Raw genomic sequence first — 22,253 nt, 5'->3', positions numbered from 1 at the left:
TGACATCACACCACCCTTTGCTGGTAGAACAACTTCAACTCAATTAAGCCCAAAGGTCAGAGCTCTGTGCAGACCAGTCAAGTTCATACACACCAGACTCTGCTATCGATTGACCTTACGTTGTGGTCTTATGCACAGTCATGTTAGAAGAGGAAGGGACCAGCTCCAAACGGTTCCCACAAAGTTGAGATCACAGTATGGGCTCTATGCACAACTCCTTTACTTCCTGAACTGCAGGGGGCTTTTTTATTTTCTCTACTTGATGAACTGATCAATCCAGGTGTGCCTGGTCTCAGTAACCATGACAAAATGGCTAGAGACACCTGGATTAATCAATCAGTAATGAAAGACGAGGAAACAAAGAAGCTGCTTTAGGTTCAGGAATTAGTGGAGATGCCTATTGTCCAAAATGCCTTGGTATCCTGAAGCATTCAGTGTTCCTTTCACTGGAAGTGAGGGGCCAAACCCTGCTCCTGAAAAACAGCCCCACGCCATATTCCCGCCTCCACCAAACTTTACACTTGGTACAAAGCAGTCAGACAAGTACTATTCTCCTGGCAACCGCCAAACCCACACCCGTCCACTAGATTTCCAGAGTGAGAAACTTCTACCACTCTGGATTCCAGCGGAGACATGCTTTATACCACTGCATCCAACGCTTTCTGTCGAATTTGGTGATGTATGGCTTGGATGAAGCTGCTCAACCATGGAGACTTTCCATTAAGATCTCTGCACACTATTATTTTTCTTGAGCTAATCTGAACACCACATAACATTTCAAAGTGTGTACTGATTCACTCTACAGAGAGTTGCCGACCTCTTCGCAATATGTGCTTCAGCATCCACTGTCTTGTCGGTTTTGTTAGCGGAGGCTATTGACATAACATTCCCACAGGATTAGAGCAACAGCAACCCAAATGATACCTACAAAAAGAAATTCAAGCAAATTAGTCCTCTAATTAAGTTTGAATGACTTGGGATAAATATAAAAATATTGCAAGAAACTCAGAAATCTGTCAGTATTTAAAAAGAAAAAAACTTTACTGCTGCTGCATGAAAAAATAGCCTTTTTGTACAAATACTTTTTACACCAACCTGATCATTTTTTGAATACCACTTCTTTTTTTTTATTGTGTAAGATTTCAGCAGTGTTACTCTAATATTTACAATTTTCGGCTTCCCTCCCGATGCTCGGTGTTCTTTCAAATTTCTGCTGGTGGAGATAAATAAAGGCTCCAAAGAGTTATTCAAAAGCAAAGAAGTGCTCACAGAGAAAGGGTCAGTTTTTCCCATGTTAAAGTGAGTGTTTTAAAAATGTAATGCATTCAACTGCAATCCCCTTTATGTACTCACTTTCAAAACAGCTGTTAAAAAAAGAAAAGGTTTCATGGAAAATTGTTGGTGCATAAGATTTAGTCAAAGCAGTTGTATTCTGCCTACACCGTGTTTCTGCTAAAAATGGGTTTACACATCTTCCCATAAAGACTATTCAGAGAAAAGTTTGCAGCTCAGTGGAAAGAAGAGATTCCAAGAACTTTTGTCGATTGTGCAAGCAAATCTATTTAGCTGAGAATAACATTGAGATATTCAGATTAAAAACCAAGTCACATAAAGCCAACATAGGAAGCATAAAACTACCACAAAAAAAGACCAACTTAACTTAACAAGTTACACAACTCAAACACATGATGTTCTCTCATAGATGATGTTCATGATGAGGCGACAGTGGAGTCAGATGAAGGAGTTTGCCTTGCAACCGGAGAAATGTCAGTTCAAACCATGGCTCCGGTTCCCAGTGGACATGATTGGTCTACTGTAGCAGAAGCCAAGACGTTCATCGATTAGCTCTTTTGGGCTTAAAATGGCTCTTACTTTGGGATGCTATTGCGTGAAACACTTCACCCACATTGCCTACTGATGGTGGTCAGAGGACCCGGGACTCTACCAGTGTACAGCTGCCTTGCTTCTGTCAGTGAGCCCCAGGGCAGCTGTGGCTACAATGTATTTTGCCACTATCAGTGTGTACATGAATGGGTCAATGACTGAATGTAGTTTAAAGCGCTTTGGTCAAGTCCTCTGACTTGAAAAAGCACTATATAAGTACAGGCCATTTACAATTCTATTATCATGTGGTCTTTACATATTAAATCAAAGGTAGAATTTAGCTTTGTCTCCATGAGTCTACCACCCTGTTATTTCAGCAAAATCCATACCGGCTTGCACGTTTGAAATAGATGTTCATGGTCCCATTTGCTTTTCACCCACAAGGTGAAGATCTGGTAAATCCTCTATCAACACTGTCACATTTGATTGGTGACAAAATGTATGGCCTGTGCAGGGTGGGTTTGGGTATAAGGGGGGTGCAGCATTTGTGGGTGCACAGAGGCACTCTAATTGCTTGGACATACCGGACTGTGAGCAGGACTCTCCATGGCAGATGGGTCCCCCCCACAGTAGCCCGCAGAGTGTTGTGCCACCCTACGGGAAGCCACAAGCTCCAGACGAGGAGCAAAACTCACGCTCCAGCTGTCTATGTTTGTGCCACATGCGCCTGCAGGCAGCGAAGTTGAAACCTGTTTTTTTTTTTCACTTCATTAGCAAGCCTCCCTGCCCCTATTATCCACTCCTTAAGAAGACAGCCGGCATACTCTTTACAGTCAAATCTATTATGCTCTTTATATACAAATTGTTCTTGTGCAATAAATCACACATTTCATAAAAGAGATGAGCAAATGAACACATTCAAACTCACATCAACTGATCTTACTTTATTTAGTTATGATAATAGAAAAGGCAGAAGTCACGTAAACTGCAAATAACAAGCAGCAGGAAAGTTTAAATCCTTTTTATTTGATAGAGTCAAATAACAGTCATTAACTTTGCAGTATTCAATCTACCTGGATTAATATTATAGCAACAGGGGCAGTTGCTTGCATTTTGTTTTTGACATTGCGACATTGTCCTGCTAATCATGCATGTAGCTAAAGTAGGGATGAAAAGTTCCCTGTAACAAGAAGAGGCCTCCAGCAGAAACAAGCTTAGTGCAAAGGGCCTTCTGCTACGATCGACTGGGGGATTGAATAGACAGAGCACACACACAAAAGGAACTCAGAAACATTTATTAGGTAGGTCAGGAGCAACCACTGCAAGGTCGGTTGCAGTGGGCCAGAATTCAGATCTGGAATATGAAATGAGCACATATACAGTCAGTCAGAGTAAACACTCCCCAATAGCTTGGTCTCACAGAGAGACAGAGTAGAAATGCAAAATATTATTGCCATGCTCTAAGCATTTTCCAATACCGGCTTTAAAACTAAATATTGGACACTGACCATTCCATAATTCACCAATATATGGCTCTTGTCAATAGAAATAATCTGTGAGAATAGCAAATTTTTAAACACAAATTTTCTCTAGAACATTTTATGGGTTCATTGAAAAGAACGACAAGCAGATTATCACAATATTTGGTGAGAAAATGTGATATTTATATAAACATTTACGCATAACCTATACACCTTCCTTGGGCATAAGGGCATAACACATTCACATAAACATAGACATATTAACAGATTTTTTGGCACTAATGGAACCCAATAGTGTATCTTTAGCAAATAAAGAGCAAATGTTTTCACATTCATAGGACCATATTTGGGGGAATAACCACTGTTAAATATACTGTATTTATCCCCATGTTATGGAGGGGAAGAGAGCATTTCAGCCCTCTGAAATATTTGGTTCCCCCATATAACGTATGCAAAACAAGAGCAAATGTTTTCATATTCACAGGACCTGTAGTCCACAATGGGATGAATTAACACAATAAACGACTTGCAAGCAAAAATAATTAGTTACCATGGAGGGGGAACAGAGTATTTTAATGGGTTAAAATATTGAAAAGCCTGTTAGTGAATAGTCGAATAGATAAAAAACAAACAAAAAAAAAAACAGCTACAGCGTGTACCAAATTCCTGTATTCAAAATAAAAGTGTAGGCGTAATTTTTGAAGCACAGAAGCCATCAAGTTAGTATGTTAATATTTATCCTTTGTACAAATATTGATTACAAATATTTAGAGATTTGATATGAAAAATTAAAAATGGTATCTCATGAAACCAGTGGACTACCATGATCCTACATTGATTTTGAATCAATCCATCACAAAACCTGCAAACTATTGAGCAACACTACCCACATTCAGACATAAATATTTAAAAAAAAAAACTTTAAAGAGACTTAAAATCTGAAACATGAAAGATGATACCCTGGAAGCAAATGGAGAATTACGATCCAGTACTGATTTTGAATCAACTGATTCCATGACCTGGAAGCTATTGAGCTAAAAGGCTATTTTCTTGTTAGAAAATTACTTTAAAATATTTTGAATTGAAATCCAAAAATAATATGCATTACATTTGAAGCCAGTGGAGTACTATGATCCAAGACTTTTCAAGTCCAATTAATCATATGACCTATGATATAAATTGTAATCTTACTCAGATCAGAGAGGGTGCTAGGAATGTACAGAAGGCAGCTGCTCACCTCTGGGCTCACCTCTCAGGAAGTGGCCCCCGATAAACAGTTAAAAAGGCATTTTATACATCTCCAGTCTGCCACATCTTCTTATTTTACATAATACATGTTAGCAGATGATTAGACATCCATGGCTCCAGCCTTATCAAAATATTACACTTCGTTCTTAGATGAAGGACACCGCCTTCATTCATTTCCAAATCTTTGCCACGTACCGAATGAAGATTATAACTGTATATCCAGGGCCAGAGCTAGATGGGGGGCCAGGGGTGGACATGACCACCCTTAGCCAATCATTGGCCACCCCTACCATTTATTTCCTTCTAAACCAGACGGTGGCAACAGTAATATTCTCAAGTGAATGATATTAAATATTTAAATGTTTCAATTACTTGACAACAAAAACACTTTGGTATATTATGCACATCAATATGCTAACATTAAAGGTGATAAGTACAGAGTTCGTGCTCTTTTCAGAAATAGATTTTGTGTTTTATGGGGTAAAGAAAAAATGTCTATCTACTTTTGGGCACTGCTCAGTGTACACTGGTTATTGCCTGGCCACCAGGGGTGGAGCTACATGGGGGGCCAGGGGTGGCCATGGCCACCCTTAGCCAATCATCGGCCTCTCCTGTCACCACCCCTACCATTTTTCCCTCTAATACAGACAGTGGCAACAGTAATACTCAAAAGTGGAATATTCAAAACATTTTAATTTTTCATACATTAACATTTACTTGATGACAAAAACATTTTGGTTAAATATGCACATCAATATACTGACATTATAGATGATAAGTACAGAATACCTGCTCTTTTCAGAACTAGATTTTGTGTTTTATGGGGTAAAGAGAAAAATGATTTGTCTCTGCAAGTCGAGTATTCAGTGAAATCATAGATAACTATTTTAATAAAAATGTATTAAATTATCTATTTATGTAGATATTAGTACTTGTAAATATATATATTTTTTTCCTGAATGACTGATAAATGTAACTAATGACAAAGGAAAAGATGTTCGCCCCAGAACTCAAACCTGAAAGAATTGTATCCACTATACCTTTTATCTAGGAAGATGTTTAAATATGTCTTTTTTTTTTTTTTTTTTTTTTAGCTAAGGCTGTAGGAAAGCATATTGTGTCTTTATTTAGAAAATGTGGATCTTCACATCTTCAATGATATTAATCCTAACAATATTTTTGGCACTAATTGAACTCCATACTTGCGGACTGCCCGTGTGGAGGTGGGTGGGAATTCAGCTCACGCGGTTGGCGACGCTGTGAATTAGGAACACATAAGAAAAGCTGTGGAGCTGCTGCTACAGGAATTCTACCGTCATGGAGCCGCGGAAGACGCTGTTCTTCTTCTGCTCGGTGTTTGCTCTAAGTGTCCACCTGAAGAGGGCTTCAGCAGGAGGTGAGAGTGGAAAATCACAGTTTATAGTTTAAAAACAAGAAACGCCTCTCTTTCTGATAGACATTGTTGAATTTGTTACCGACCAGGCCTGTTTGTTAAAGGGTGTTTTACTTTCTTTCCTGTTCTTGGGGGGTTGAGTCGATAAAAAGCGTCTCTAAACATTATCGCAGGAGGGTTTGTCAATAGTCTCCAACTGTCCTGAATGTCCCTAAATCTGACCCTGCACCGAATGAGGACGCTCACTGTTGTTTGTGTTGTGTTGCGAAACGCTTTGAAGCTAATCTAAAGGAACTTGTTTATTTACGAGTGTTTCAAAGCCGAATTAGTCAAAAACGTTAACAAAAACCTCACAAACGAACCGTTTTTAATTAGTGACGGTGTTTCTAGACCTTAAAAGTGTAAAGGGGAACAAGCGTCTGGAGAAGAAACTGCAACCTAAAGTTGAGTTTTAGCTTTCTGTACATATGCCTGTCTAAAAATAAAGTAAAATAATGATAAAAGTAACTAAATAAACTATATATATATATATATATATATATATATATATATATATATATATATATATATATATATATATATATATATATATATTTTTAGCTCTTGGACATTTTTATTATTATTTCATAATGGATAAAATTAAATAGTTTTCAGTATAAGAATTGTAGAATTTGTTTTAGGTCAAACTTTCAGAAGTTTTTGACGGTCTCAAGAAGAAACTGCCTAAAAATAAATAAATAACTGCAACCTAAAGTTAAGTTTGAGCTTACTGTACATATGCCTGTCAAAAAAATAAATAGATAAAAACAATATATCAAAGCATGTTTTTTTCAGCTCTTGGACATACTTTAATAGTCCCAGAGGGAAATTACTTTTGTTACACGCTCCAGATATATAAACATGAAACTCTTTCTTTAAACCACTCCAATATATTTAGCACTGCTGCCTTGCAGTAAGAAGGTTTTGGGTTTGATTTCCGGCCCTGGGGTCGTTCTGCATGGAGTTTCCATGTTCTCCATGAGCATGTGTGGGTTTTCTCCGGGTACTCCGGCTTCCTTCCACAGTCCAAAAACATGACTGTTAGGTTAATTGGCTTCTCTAAAATTCTCCTTAGTTGCGAGTGTGTGTGTGAATTTTTTTTGTTTTTTTTCCTGTTAGTCTCTAGGCACCAGCACCCTTCGCGACCCCACTTAGGATTAAGCGTGTCCGAAAATGGATGACAGTGTGAGGGAGAAAAGTGGTATTTCAGGAGGAGTCTGTGTGTTTAAATCTCAGTGTTTCTTTTCTTATTTATTTTGTACTAAGTAACTATTTTGCATAGTTTTAATCTTGTTTTTGGACTTCTTGTTAATTTTTGGTCCAAAGCTGAGAGAGTTCTTAGGAACCAGGGTCTTAGGGGGTCCTTTCCTCTGTGTCTTCCCCTTTACGCACAGGAACCAAGCTTAACCATTTCTAAATAGCAGACTCATAACCTCCTGATATCCTACACTTCTGTAGAATATAGTTGTCTTGGCTTTTCATGACTACTAAGTCTTTAGTCATCTTTTCCTTATTGCTACAGCAGTCAAGGGATAAGTCTGACCTTTGTCCAAAGTAAAATATAAATGTGTTAGAAAAATGTTTTGCTGTGTCCACAATTATTAAGCAGAGAACCATAGCTAAAAGAAGAGGTATATGTGGAATTATATACTCCATTCAAGAGCTTTTAGTGGCAGTGATCGTCTGTCATTTAGGTTATACACAGCCTTCTTTAGAATTCACTTCTTCATTTTGTAACACTGTGCTCAGACTATTCGTATGATTTTAAATGTGTCTTTAGTAGACTATAGAGTAACAAAAATCCAACCATCATTTGTCAGAAAAGTGCCAAACAGATGTACTTTAATTAAGGTGATATCTTGATGAAAAGTCTGGCGTCTGATACCTCTGTGACAGCTCCCTCCACTGAAAACCCACCAGAGTTAAAAACTTAACCAGAGTCTAAGGCAGACAATGATTTGCATGTTCCAGAGTCCAGATCTTGGAATCATTGTTCTTCTAACTTTGGTTAGGTTATTAGTTTTTAGCAGTAAACAAACCAACGGTAATCTTTGGAGGGAGAAGCAGTTTGTGGAATAATGTAGACACTAACATAAATGCAGATGAAATTAGGCAATTTATGAATTTTTTATTAAAATGAGCCTTTTTTTTATATAAGAAAGCATTAAATACTGACCTGCTACTTTAATGCTAGATTCTAAATTGTTCAAACATTTACAGCATGATGGTAGACTAGGCTGTATGGTGAAATATCCTTAGTGCAGACACATGCTGATATTTAATTTTTTACATATCTTTATATAATAAAGAGCATATATTCTCATAAATAATTAGTGCACATCAAAACTTGCAATACTACATCCTGTGGAAAATCCCATTATATTCTCTGCAGCAGCAAACTGCAACCTTCTCTTTGATGATTTTCCCTGCTTCCTCTCCCCTGGATTGTGCCAATTGTTCAGAAGTAGTTAAACAAATAAAGTTAATTTCTCTCAGCAGTATCTGCAGCTTGCAGTAGTGCAGAATCTAGCCTCTTGCAAAGTTTATTGTTGTCTTTCAAAATGGCTGACAGGAAATTTGCTCCAATTCAAGTGAAAATATGGACTCCTTGCGAATACCTCAGATTGCAGCTACTACCTCTTATGTCCATCTCCTCTCCCTGAATGTTAGACATCATTGCACGACAATCACGCACTTGGATGACGCAGGTCAAACTGAGACTACAGCCTTCTGGAAAGGAACTAAAAAGAAAACAATAACTAATAAATATATAATGAATAATAAATATAGCAAATGTCTGAAGCTCTCAATTCTAGAACCCAAAACATGATGATGCATACATATGATACATTGCCACACATGCACTGGAAAAAAAATCAGAATCTAGATAAGTTTTTTTTTTTTTTTTTTCTTAAAATAAGTGCAGTTGTTCTTGAATTGAGGAGGTAAAAGATACATTTTGCCAATAGGATACAATTGCATTGTCTTATTTCAAGTGCATGTTACCTACAATTCTTATTTTAAGAGTAAAAATACTCATTCCATTGGCAGATTATCTCATTTACCTATTCAAATGTTGGTAAATACACTTAATTTAAGACATTTTTGCTTGTTTCTAGATTGTTTTTGCAGTGTGGCAACATTTTATCTTTTTGTAAAACACCATTGTATCTTTAGGTCCTTTCACACAAAGGATTGGTGGAAATCTTACAGCTCCTAGCGGTGGATAGGAACGTCAGAAGGTCCCTATGCTAAAAGAATTGGTGCTAGGAAGTGTCGTCCTTCCTAGCTCCTTCCTTACTGCCAGCACTAATCTGACAGAGCTTATCATGGAGACCGCTTTGGTTTACATGATCTAGCTGATTGGCACTATTGTGAAGAAGCCATGGTTTTCATTAAGTGACTGTAAAGGACAGAACACACCGGATCTGATTTAGTGTCCAATCTGACAGAAAATCATGTCAGACGCGGTTTTACGCAAAGGGTGCTTGCGTAGGTCTGACTCGGATAGAGCCCGGATCTATTTTAGTCGGACTACGCAGCATTTCATGGGTCTGACAAGAAAAGAGAGACGTGGTTACAAAGTAAAACCCATCCCCTTTGGGGAAAAATACAAAATAAAATCAGTTAATTGCACAGAGAAACAGTAAGTTTTGGAGTTGCACAGAGCATACACCGCAAGCGGGTCAGACTCGTACAAAAACAATCAATGAAACAAGAAAATAGAATACTTTACCCATGATAGGAGTTCAGGAGTACAGAAGACAGATAAAGTAGTGATCCTCTTTGAGCGTTGCAAAAACGAGAGACAGAAAGTGCAGTTTATCATTCTCATGTGGAAAAAAAAAACTTTACAAGGAGAAAAAAGGATGTAAAATAGTGGTCCTCTTTGAGCCTTTAAAAAACAATATAATGAGGGGCAGACAGAACAGGGAAACATGCCGTATCTCTCTCAACTCTACGAAATAAAGGAAAAACTTGGATAAACTGCCCAGATCTCTCTCTGGGAGTCACCTCTCACTGCCTCAGTCAGAATATAAACCATGCAACAGTGTTTATTGTTGTTTTCTTTTGTTTAGATGTAGATCTTATGTTTTTTATAAAGACATATGAACATTCTCTATCTGACCTGGTTTCAGATGATGCACAGACTCATTTTGCTTTAGCCTATAGAATGTGTCAATATGTTTTTTTTTTGTTTTTTTTATTTTCACAATCTCTCAAAGTCAAATGTGGGAAGTGATTTTAATTTGTGTATAGCACAGAGACAGAAGTGGGGGAAAAAAATATCTGCCTATAGTAGGATTCTCTCTACTTAGGTCCACACGAAGTCAAAACGAACACGAAACGCTGATATTTTCCAAAACGTTTGCCGTAAAGACGGAGACGTAAAATAAATGTGAGCGTCCACACAAATGCATGAAAACGCTGCAAAATGTATGCCAGGCCTGTAAGTGGCGCTGTGGTGCCAAAGCAAAAATAAGCGACGAAATGTTGGGCATGCGCACTAATATTTATACATGGTTGCCCTGTGGGTCCATTTTCGTGGTTAAGTCAAATTCAGGTGCTGAACTATGTCGTCGATATTGCTCTGTTCTTCCTGGAGATATTCCAGAAGAAGAAGATTCTGTTGTAAGCCCGACAGCAGGGTGAGTAGCATTAGCAGCAACGGCGCCATTGTTGTTGTGATACTGGTCGCGCATGCGTGTTTAGAGGCGACGCTATGACGCATGCGTGTAAAAAAAAAAAAAAAAAAATATGCAGTTAGAGCGTAAAGATGGAAACGCGAAAACGGCGTTTCGAAATCTTCCCACTCTGAAGGCTGAATAAAAAAAAAGATCGTTTACAGACCCCCGAAACGCCGGCTTCGTGTGGATGAGAGGCTGGTTTGGTGAAAAATTTGTGCGTTTAGGCCAGGGTTCGTCTTCGTGTGGACGGGGCCTTACTGTCATGGAAAAAAAATTGGATTGGCCTTAAGGCACCAAGGGCCTCTGCCTTCAAAGCGAGGACGACTCATCACCCATAGACATTTAAGGTTTTTTACAGCTTGTATGACGGGTTCATACTTAAAAACACCTAATTGCTATTGTCTCTGGTTCTTTGTGTTATATATTTTTCTTCTGACCTTAAAGGAATAGTACACCCAAAACATGATTAGCCTTCATTTTCTACTCACCCCCATGCTGAACAACACTCTGGAGTACTTTTTTGATATCTCAAATGCATCTGGAGATCTGGGAGGCTTCTTGCTGTCTGCTGACATTCAAATAATGGAGGTCTATGGTGCCCGAGGCAGAAAGGTTCATAAAAGTCCACAAAAAACGTGTCAATATTCCTCCATACTGCTCGTCCAATGTATTCCAAGTGTCCTGAGTGGGTAGCGTCCATAATTTACTCGAAACGAAGTCATTTAGAATGTTTTTAGAGCATAAACAGTAGTGTATAGGATTTCCTAAAAGCACGTTCACGAGTCTACGGAAACCACGCCAGACCAAACCAGATGAAAGTGCGCATTCAGCTCGGCAAAGAACTCATGCTCTTCCTCAACACTGAAGTCCTCAGACATTTTTCTTTCGTTGTTTCATTCTTTGCACAGGTAAACGGCACATTTCTTCTTCTACGCTTGCATTATCGGCAGAGCAGACTCTGAATGCGCACTTTCATCTGGTTTGGTCTGCCGCGGTTTCCGTAGCGTCGTGAACGCGCAGGCGCGCGCTTTTAGGAAATCCTATACACTACTGTTTATGCTCTAAAAACATTCTAAATGAATTTGTTTCGAGTAAATTATGGACACTACCCACTCAGGACACTTGGAATACATTGGACGAGCAGTATGGAGGAATATTGACACGTTTTTTGTGGACTTTTATGGACCTTTCTGCCTCGGACACCATAGACCTCCATTATTTGAATGTCAGCAGACAGCAAGAAGCCTCCCAGATCTCCAGATGCATTTGAGATATCAAAAAAGTACTCCAGAGTGTTGTTCAGCATGGGGGGTGAGTAGAAAATGAAGGCTAATCATGTTTTGGGTGTACTATTCCTTTAAGTTTAGTTTCCTTTGAAATTGTTGTTTTTAAAAAGTTGCGGCCAGTTTTGCCTAACAAATAGCTTCTGGGTAGTTCTCAAATGTTCTGTTTAATGCCAGTCTGACTTTTGAGGTGATATTGCAGTGCTGTCCACCCATGAGAAAATGGGCAGCTGTCTAGAAGGTTTTACACTTCCACCTACAAACCTTTCCAGACTGACAAGCAGCCACAGTTGCTTTTTTGAGTGTAGTGAAGATGTCAGACCAATGAACCAACAAACTTTCTGCCTCTGTAGATGCGTCCAGCTCTGGTCATTAGCATGTGATCAAACACAATGGCTGCATACTACAAGTCAAATATAATTATAACACTTAGACCTTTTCACAACTTTGTCACATTTACATCATACATTTTGATGCAATTAAATAAAACTATATATTTAAATAATTAATTATTTTTCTGCAGTCATGCTTATCGCATATTTTCCCCCTCTTCCTGTAAACTTGTTGATCTTTTTCTTAACTTTTACCATTCTCATTTGACCTTGATATACCTTTTCTTTCTTAACTGCACAGTATTTTCTTCTTTCTGATGTTTTTCATTCTCTTCTGCTGCACAGCTGTGACAAATGCGTTTTTGGTTTATTTTTCTCTGCTGCTAACTTGTGTTATTCCATCACTGTCCTGCTTTTATTTAAGACCTGTATTATTTATAACCCATTATTTGGTATTATTTATGATTGAAACACGCTTCTGTCTTTCAAAGGATAGACTATTTACAAGCACTAAATCTGTTTTTACTTGCATTTGAAAAAAATGGCTCATCAGAAATAATTTATACCCTTTACAATAATAAAAGGGAAAAAAACCTTTGGAAGACGAACCTTTCTTATAATTGCAAATCAAAACCCTTTTTAGGTCACTCTATAGCTTTAATATTTTATTTAAAAAAATGTTGGTAAAACTAAAGATGAATTTATAAATAGTTTGGATAATTTAGGCCAATATTATAGCTCCTTCTATTTGCCCTTTAACTTAACCGTCTTTCTAATCCCTGATAATAAGCATAATGATGCCACCGCCGTGTTTCACAGTGAGAATTTCTTTTTGCAGTCATTCTGTAAAGCATTTGTGATGCTCAGGGCTATAAGACACTTTTTAAACTCCCACCTGATCTGTATATCTTTGCAGCTTCTGCACATTCACCATGTCTCTTTGTCCAGCAGTTCAGTTTAGATGGATGGCCTTTAAAATATAGGTTCACAGACGTACCCTTCACTATTTCTTGTGTCAGATGATTCATTGAACTGTTCTGTGTCCAAAGCCTTAAATAAAACTTTATAAGAAAATTTTATTAACCATAATTTCCTCCCAGACCTGTCTGCTGTGCTATTGTTTTTATTATATCGGGGTGGCCATGTCCGATATTCAGTTTTAGGGCCGATACAGGCCGATGCCGATAAGGGGCCGATTATATCGTGCATCCCTAGCTGAATTACATGTTTAGTGTCTTGGGCGGTTGTTTGTCCTGAGATTTTATCTACACCAACTTCCTAGTAAAATAAGAATTGAACACAATAAAAAATGCTGATGCATCGATTCCAGTAAGATTAATAAAAATAATCAGCTATATAGACTTGATTTAAATATGAACATTTAAATCAAGTCTAATGGCAGCTCTTTAAGGTGACCTTACTTTATTACCTCCCTCAAAGTTATTGGTTCTGCTGTCCCGGAGCTTTGATGCTACATTTTGCACATTTAAATCCTTTTTTAATAAATTGTATGAAATCTTGTCTAGATTCTCAAAACCTTATGGCTGTTTGGTGTTTAGAACTTAGCACCTTCCAAATGTATTCCTATACATTCTGTCAAATGCAATATATGACTTGCAGCATTCTTGGAATGTATAAATGTATTTTAATTTAATCCACAAAATCATTAAATTTGGATTGGAAATGTTGGTATTTAGCGGCATTTGTTTCTTTATTTTTCAGAATGTCCTGCAGATGGACGCACCTGGGTTCCCTTTGGAAACAAATGCTACCACTTTGTCCATGGAGAAGAAGACCAGATCAAAAGCTACACGTTTGAAGCAGCACATTCACACTGCAGAGGATTCGGTACTTCTGATCATGTCAACTTTTTCACTGCTCAGAAATTGAAAGATTTGCTTTTCATGTCTGTGATTTTTGCCATCATGATGTTCCTTTTTGTAGGCCTTTTGACAATCCAGAGTGCAGAGGAAAATGAATTTGTCATGTCCTACAGTCCTGAGGTGTGGAAGGGGAATGTCAACATTTGGCTGGGAATGAAGTATGATATAGATGGTAAAGTTCATATCGAAACATGGTGATTATTTTGAGGGTTTAACCATGTAAAATTGGTTTAGAGTTAAAATTTTGTTTTGACTGAACAGTTTTTGTTTTAAAGGGGTCGTAGAATGCAAAACCTAGTTTACCTTGTCATAGATGAATAACGATAGTTCAGTGGGTGAAACGGACGTAGAGAGAAGTTCAAACCCCATCGACTCCTCCTTTTTCTGCAAATCTCACAATTCTAAACTTCCACCATAAAACGGGCGAATCCAAACGAAGCCCAGAGTTGATGTAAACTCGGATTTTGCCTTATTTGGTTCTGGCCTATACTTTTGTCATGCCCCGAAACTGACATACAGACCAGCCCACTGGTTCACTGGCCCAAGGGAGGGGGGTATGAAGTGCCGATTGCTGGGCTGCTAACTAGACCAGACCTCAGAGAGTCATGAGCTGCCCGTCCTCGGCTGGAGGAGTGGGGCTGGGGGTCGGTAAGACAGGCAGGGCGAAGCACGGGCCTGCCGGTGTCCAGACTACCATCACCGGGTCGGGTTCTGTTGCTCCATGCCCTGCTGGCTCCCTGCCCCCGTCGGCCGGGGTTCCCTGAGCTGACGGCTTGATTCGAATCCCTGGGGTGTTTGAACTACGTGCTGGACTGTAGTCGACTAAGATCCCGGATGATTTTGAAAATCTCCCCGGACATTTTTTTTAGGTATGAAAAGTAGGACATATCCAGGAAAAAGAGGACTTCTGGTCACCCTACCATATCAACAATTTGATGTTTCAGTGAGTGAGTGTTTGTTGCTATGATGCATCTTTGCTCAGCTGCTTCGCTCATTGTAAACCAACCAATCAGCACAGCTCATCTAAATATTCATGAGCATGCCATAAAAGGAAGAAAACTTGTCATTTCATTCTGAGGCTTATAACTAGGCTTGCATTAGGGCTCATAGAACAGCAATTTTCAGCCCAACCAATGTTACACACCCTATTCAGAAACCTTAAGGACCAGCACCAAACACCCTATAGAATCATTCTATGACCCCTTTAAACAATAACAGAAAATCCCTTTTAGTTCTGCTGTTAAAGTTTCCTTGAGACCCACAGCAGGAGATTTGATACTACCAGACCTATTGAAATAATTTTTTCTCTTTATTTGAAATGTTCTCCATTAAAAGCGGCACATTCAGTAATGGCAAGCACTGATTTTTGTCTTTTCAGACGATACCATGAAGTGGTCAAACAACCAGTCTGTTAGGTTTACTAACTGGGAGTACAGCCCTTCCCCTCCTGACCTCCCACTAGTGGACATCTGTGTGGCTCTGCACAGCAGCTCCGGACGATGGGAAAACGTGAGCTGCCAGGATGACGTGGAGAACGGAGTGGTCTGTGAAACATTTCTGAGTGAGTCTTCTGTTGGTTATAGAACCAAAAATACACAATATCACACATCTGTGAATATTTCTGCCTTTATTTAGAAAAGGTAATAATTCAAACAGCATTCTTCATGTTGTAACAATAGAGCCATAAACTAGTGGGGTTTATTTGAACATAAAGCTCTACATAATTGTGGAGAGAAAATTTAGCAGCTTTTACATTTTATTTGCAGAATAATAGAGATGCATGATCGGTTTTTCCCGATCTATTCCATTACCGTTACATGGGCTGAGTGTATCGGCCGATATCTGATACTGATCCAGTTCAACTGCTGAACGAACGAAACGCATTTGCCATGGGAGTGAAGGCTTTACATTATTTGGGGGGAAAAAAGATAACAAATTTACAGTTATAAATGTATTTTAGATTATTATATGAACAAATAAGCAGCAGAAAGAAAGAAATAATAGTTCTATGAGAAGTGCACTTGATTGGACCCCAGTAATATTAAGTCACAAATATCCCATCCAGCTAATTGGTCAACGTAGGAGCTGATTTCCGATCAAATATGGTGCATCTCAGCTTTCTTTAAAGACCATGAAGCTTCGATTGACACCATTAGCAAAGAAAAGCATTCTGAAAACTCCTAGATATTATGTAAGTCGAAAAGTCATCTGAACATATAGTAAAGAATAACTTCCAACTAGGGTTGTACTAAATCAGGAAAATATGTTAATGATAATGATGATGTTAGGATGACAGTGAGACTTTAGATTACTAAGCAAAATATTCTTCAATGTCTTTCTGCTTTACATTGTTTGCAGCTATAGACCATAACTTTACAATAACATCCCTCCTTAGATATTTTCTGCTGCAATCAAGCCTAAACAAATGTTCTGAAATATAGAACCCAGTTACCTCAAATTTATCTGGTTTGCTTGTATTTGTTATTTTCAACGTAGCAGTTGTGCAGCCTAGCTGCAAACCTACCGCGGCATAAAGGTGCGTTCACACCGAACACGTTCTGGATGTCAAAGCATCTGATTTACATGAAAAGTCTATGAGGAACGGCGTCAAGTGGTCCTGCGGCACATCCGAGCTTCAGGAGTGGCACATCCAGAGTTCAGAAATCAGAACTTTTGCAACTTGACACAGAGCATCAACCAATCAAAAAGGTTTATCCAGAAGTTTTCTTGGGAGACAGACACAGCATACAAACTGTGGTCACTTCTGCAGAGCTGTCTGCATATAAAAAATCAATAAATATAAAGGGGTTAAACTCCAAAGATTATAAAACAAAAAGTTGGCAGAAAGGATTATGTACAAAGAAAAGAGGGCAAGCTCTGATAATTCTCTTCATTAAAACATATTTTTTATAGAACTCTGGCAAAACAGTTTATAAATAGCCAAATTAACAACAAATGTTAAACTCATGAAAGCACAGCAAGCCAAGCTGCTCTCTAGAATGCACAGATAGAACAGAGCGGCTCAACATCCCGGGCATCCAGAGCGCCGAAGGGTCGAAGCATCTTAACCAGCGTTAAAGCCAGCGTCTTGGTATTTTTGTGTTTTTGACACCCAGAGTGCGTTCGCTGTGATTGGTCCTTAAAAGTCCCTGAAATTACAGACTGTACCTTTTTTAATATGTCCATCAACCCCTAAAAAAGTTTAGTCTAGGTGTTTTGCTAAGAACAAATTTCTATTCTAAAAAAAAACAAAAAAACAAAAAAACACTGTACTTGTTTTCCTATTTTTTTTTCTTTTTACTTTTTTTTTTTTACTTTTTTGGAATGACTTGACCTGGGTGACTGAGAATCTTCACCAACAAATGGCTGACAGGCTTGGAGCAAAGTCTTATTGTTTTGCACAATAAACATCATGTTTGTGAAAAAAACATCAAGGATACATTTATAACCCATTGTGATTGTACGTACTCAGTGTGTGAGCTTTGAAGTTGAGGTATGTATTGTTTCATTGTCTCTCTTCACTTTCTTTCATTTTGCTGTTCAGGCGAGGAGCAGCCCAGACCCAGTAAGTGAGGCTTTGAGCTTTGTGTTGTTGTTTCTCTATATATTCCTCTGTGATACTTGTCTTCATAGCTGAGACCTCCCCTGCATTGTTCCTTCTCTTCCTCAGAACCCAGTGCTGTGGTCTCCGCTCTGGTTATTCTCAGCGTGGTGGCTGTCGTGGGGGTCTCTGCTGTAATATGGTTTCTGCACCAGAAGCACAGTTTCGGCTCTACCATGATCACAGCGTTTGAGTACCACCCCCCATTCAGAGTCTTGGACTCAGATGAGTCCTGCCTGGTGGAAGCTGAGGAAACTCAAAGCTCGCCTTAAAAGAACACTCTCCCTTTGTCCAGAATAGGGTCTGGCTGGTTACTTCTTACAAAGATGTGTCAACTCTAAATTTAGTTGGTCAATTCATTTGGATCAATATTTTACTAACTTGGACTCAGAACAATGTATTGTCATCAGAGGGATACTACCACTAAGCTACTAACCTCAATAGGTGGAAATAACTGATATTACCGCTGTTGTTTTTAATTGATCTGCATTAATATTTTTGGAAATTGCTGCATGTCCGCTGCAATCAGGTGTTCATAGATGACTAAATTTATTAGGTTATTTTGGATCACAATTTTTATGAGCTTACTTTTGATTTATCCCACTTTTAGCATTTCTACACGAAGAACAAAGTTTTGAACATATGAATTAGTCTTTTTGTTTTGATTTTTCGAATGGGTAGAGGATCTCTGTTTATGGGGCTTTGCACATTAGATTTGTGTTTTCTTTTTGTTTGCTTTTTTTTTTTTTTTCCATTTCTTCAACAACAACAAAACAATGTCAGGGACACTTTTAGTGGCCAAAACATGCATATGAATATTTAAATTAAGTCTAATGGCAGTTCTTTAAGGTGACCTTACTTTATGACCTCCCTTACTGTTATTGGTTCTGCTGTCCCGGAGCTTTGATGCTACATTTTGCACATTTAAATCCTTGTTTTATAAATGTATAAAATCTTGTCTAGATTCTCAAAACCTACAGATATGCTGTTTTAAAGTTATCATTAGTCTACCTTTTTTTTTTTCATCCATCTTCCTAAATTCTTTATTTTGTAACAAGCTCTAAACAACCTGTATAATTAATTTTTATCACAACACGAACAAATTGGACTGAGCTATTGTTTGGTTATTTTATGCATGCAGATAAAGTGAAGTTTTTACAACCAAAAATGTAGTTTTACCTATCCTAAACCAGAATCAAGAGCTGCTTCCCTGTACTTGGCGAACTGTAAAAGCAGATTCAATCTTTAAATGAATGACCAGATATGAGCTACCTGTTTAATTGTCTGGTCCACAATCTCCTTTTGGATGATAAATGTGTGGTGCACCTTATCCTTAAATTTTTTTTTTTTTTTGTATTTACAGTACAAGAAGAGCTGGTGGTGGATAGAAGCCTTATAGGACTATGCTTTCAGTTTGACTATGACTTGTATTTTGTGGGCTTCACACATTTTTTCCTTTGTTACTGTTTAGCAAGGGAACCTTTCAGACCTCATACCGATGGGAATTCTTCACATTTGCCTTTTGAGTTTTTGCCACTTGTGTGTTAACTGCTATGATCTGGCAGGCTTTCTTTGTGGTTGTTTTTAGATGTGAATCTGTCTCTTTTGGCATATGAAATGCAATCTGATTTTAATGAAATTATAGCTGTGATAACCTGTGAATGAATAAAGACAATCATTTTATGGCTGTATGATGCCTATATTTAAAGTTCTGTTGAGTTCTTCAACTGTTTAGGCTTTTTGTAGCATTCACAATGATAGATTTTGGAGAAAATTGGTTTGTTTTGTGAATAATTTCATGATGATTTCCTGAAACAATGTTCCCAGGAGCTTTCAAGAAAACCAGGCCCACAGCATCACAGTTGTTCCACTATGCTTCAGTGTGAAGGCATACCCACCTACACTGCTAATTACAGTAAAACACCACACATTTGAGGTAGGAGAGAAACCTGACATGTAGATATGCTATAAACAGTTTTGATTACTTTTGTTCCAAATGCAACTCTTCTGTAATTCTCTAAAAGTAAGCTTTGATGATTAGCTTGCTGTCCTGCACAATATAGACAATTAAGAGCCTATAATTAAAATCATTGGAGGAAACTAGTTGTAGAATTGAGCCCTATTTTTTGAGCCACCGTCCACAATGGGCTTACATATCCAGCCAGATACAAAAAAATTGTATCTGAAATATTGAAATAATAGAATGGATTTATTGCATAGCACCAAAATACACCAGTTATTTGATTGCACTAAATCTTAAACTAACAAAGTAAAGTAAAATTAATAAAATGCTGGATTTCTCTTTTGTCACCAGGATTTTTCTCTTTTTTTAAAGATCAGTTATTTTCCCCACCTGACTAATAATTCTATTATTTATGTATATAGCTCCAATTCACAACATGTCATCATGAGGCCTTTTACAGACGGTAAAATCAAATTATACAGATTAGTTTAAAGATTTCTGTCCAAGTAAACCCATCCAGGCATTGACTGCAGATTTCGCTTCTTGATCAGCATGTAGCAGTAGTGAACATTTGTTTGCAGCAATCCCTTATATGGGGTGTATGAGGAGCTACAGCAGGAAAAACTCCTACTGAACCAGGCCCTGAACAGTATACTGCTACAATCAAATGGAGGTTTGCAAAGACTGAGGCAGTCAAACAGAACATGGTACCAATGTTCCATAAATACTTTCTATTATAGAGAAGGTGATAGTAAACTAGATCCATAGGTGGCTCTAACTAGGAAAGAAACATTTAAGCAGACAAGCTGTAAGCTGTTTTTTTTTTAGCTCAAAATGTAGATGTGAGTGCATGAGGCTAGTTGCAATAGAAGCTAAGCAATAGCTTCCTATGTCTAGGAAATAAGTGTTTGAAATCATACTGAGAGATCAATCTGTCTCACCAATTACTTCAAGTTGTTGATGGCAGCAGCCCAGGTGATTTTCCAGGTGTGTGCCATCTCTAAACTGAACCAGTCCAGGTGGAGCTACTATGCAGATGTTAAACAAAAGTTGAGTTGACAAATAATTCATAAAATATAGCATAGTAATGAAATGTGATCCCCATGTCCTCCAGCAGCCTAAGTCTATAGCAGCATAATTATAGAAATAGCTCAGCATAACAGCAGACACTATAAGCTTTATTAAAAAGGAAAATTTTAAGCCTAGCCTTAAAAGAAGATTGTGTGTCTGTCTGATAGCTGGTTCTAGGTAAGGAGACTGATGACTAAAAGATCTGCCTCCCATTCTTTTTTATTTTATTTTTTTTTTATTTAGAACTTTTTGAAACCACCAATAAAGCTGTGAGCAATGTGCTCTGCTAGGAACATAGGGAACAATCAGATATCTGATATGAGATAGGGCTTCATTCTAGGGCTTTATACGTGACAAAAATTGTTTTAAATTCTGCCCTGGATTAAACAGGGAGCCAATGATGAAAAGCTTCAATATGATAAATATGATCTCTCTTTTTCATTTTCATCACAACTCAGTCATTTGGATCAGTTGCAGACTATTGTAGACCTAATAATAAAAATTACAATAACCCTGCCTTGAAGTAACAGATGCACGAATTAATTTATCAGTTCTGGACAGGTTATTTTGACAATGTTGCATAGTTGGAAAAAAAATTATTTAATATGAGTAGTAGTGTTATACAGAGCATGGGTACAAAGGAAACTATATATATATATATATATATAGCCTTTGTACCCATGCTCTGTATACTGTAACACCACTAAATGGGTAAAGGATATGTTGATGCATGACTGAGGTATATTGATCAATAAGAACACCAAATTGTGAATACAGTCTAATGAGATCTGATATTATCCCTGTGATGTGAAAAGAAACACTATAAAAACAGGCTTTGTCAACATCTCTATGTGAGCTGATATAAGACCAAACCTAAAGAAGTCAGGGGGGGGGGTTCTGTTTTTGTTTTTTTGTTTGTGTTTTGTTTTTTTGTATTTTTTTTTCTGCTTCCAGCAACATCCAATTTTAAGTCTCCCTTAAGTCTGTCATCTAAAAATTCCGTCTGTAAATCCAGAACAAAGCCTCTGTCTATGTTTGTTTATCAGGTATTGAATGATCAAAGTCTGCTGTGAATCAATAACTCTGTTATTGTTTAATCATTGTGTGTGTGTGTGTATGTGTGGCCATGTTTTAATACCTGGTGGGGACAATTTCCTAGGAATATGCTACATTTTGGGGACTCATAGGTACTTGTGGGGACCAACAACTGGTCCCCATAAGGAAAGTTTCTCTTCTTGAGGTGGGGGTTAGGTTTAGGACTAAGGTGTGAATTGAGTTTAGGGATAGGTATGTGTCGGTAATGGTTAGGGTTAGGGCAAGGGTCATGGTTAGGCCATATAAATTAGTGGGAAATGAATGGAAGTCAATGGAAGGTCCCTACAAGGATATTGTGACACGTGTGTGTGTGTGTGTGTGTGTGTGTGTTTGCGCGCCAGGTAATTTCTAG

At 38.0% G+C, this 22,253-nt stretch overlaps 1 protein-coding gene across 1 annotated transcript; it reads left to right on the top strand.

The window, feature by feature from the left end:
• The first annotated feature begins 5,783 nt into the window (after nt 1-5,783).
• On the top strand, nt 5,784-19,474 carry cd302 (CD302 molecule). Its single transcript, XM_038289778.1, has 6 exons — nt 5,784-5,949; nt 14,011-14,136; nt 14,233-14,343; nt 15,550-15,732; nt 17,716-17,736; nt 17,842-19,474. The coding sequence occupies exons 1-6, from the start codon at nt 5,871-5,873 to the stop codon at nt 18,042-18,044; spliced, it is 723 nt and encodes a 240-aa protein (XP_038145706.1). The 5' UTR covers nt 5,784-5,870; the 3' UTR covers nt 18,045-19,474.
• Nucleotides 19,475-22,253: the final 2,779 nt, after the last annotated feature.

This window comes from Cyprinodon tularosa, unplaced genomic scaffold, assembly GCF_016077235.1.
Source record: "Cyprinodon tularosa strain WSP-4 unplaced genomic scaffold, ASM1607723v1 ctg271, whole genome shotgun sequence".
NCBI lineage: Eukaryota > Metazoa > Chordata > Actinopteri > Cyprinodontiformes > Cyprinodontidae > Cyprinodon > Cyprinodon tularosa.
This window is presented reverse-complemented; position numbering and strand designations above follow the sequence as displayed.

Coding starts and splice junctions, on each gene's coding strand:
- cd302 (XM_038289778.1), top strand. CDS start 5,871: ATGGAGCCGCGGAAGACGCTGTTCTTCTTCTGCTCGGTGTTTGCTCTA. Junction 14,344..15,549: donor AATGAAGTATGATATAGATG/GTAAAGTTCATA, acceptor TTGTCTTTTCAG/ACGATACCATGAAGTGGTCA. Junction 15,733..17,715: donor GGTCTGTGAAACATTTCTGA/GTGAGTCTTCTG, acceptor TTTGCTGTTCAG/GCGAGGAGCAGCCCAGACCC.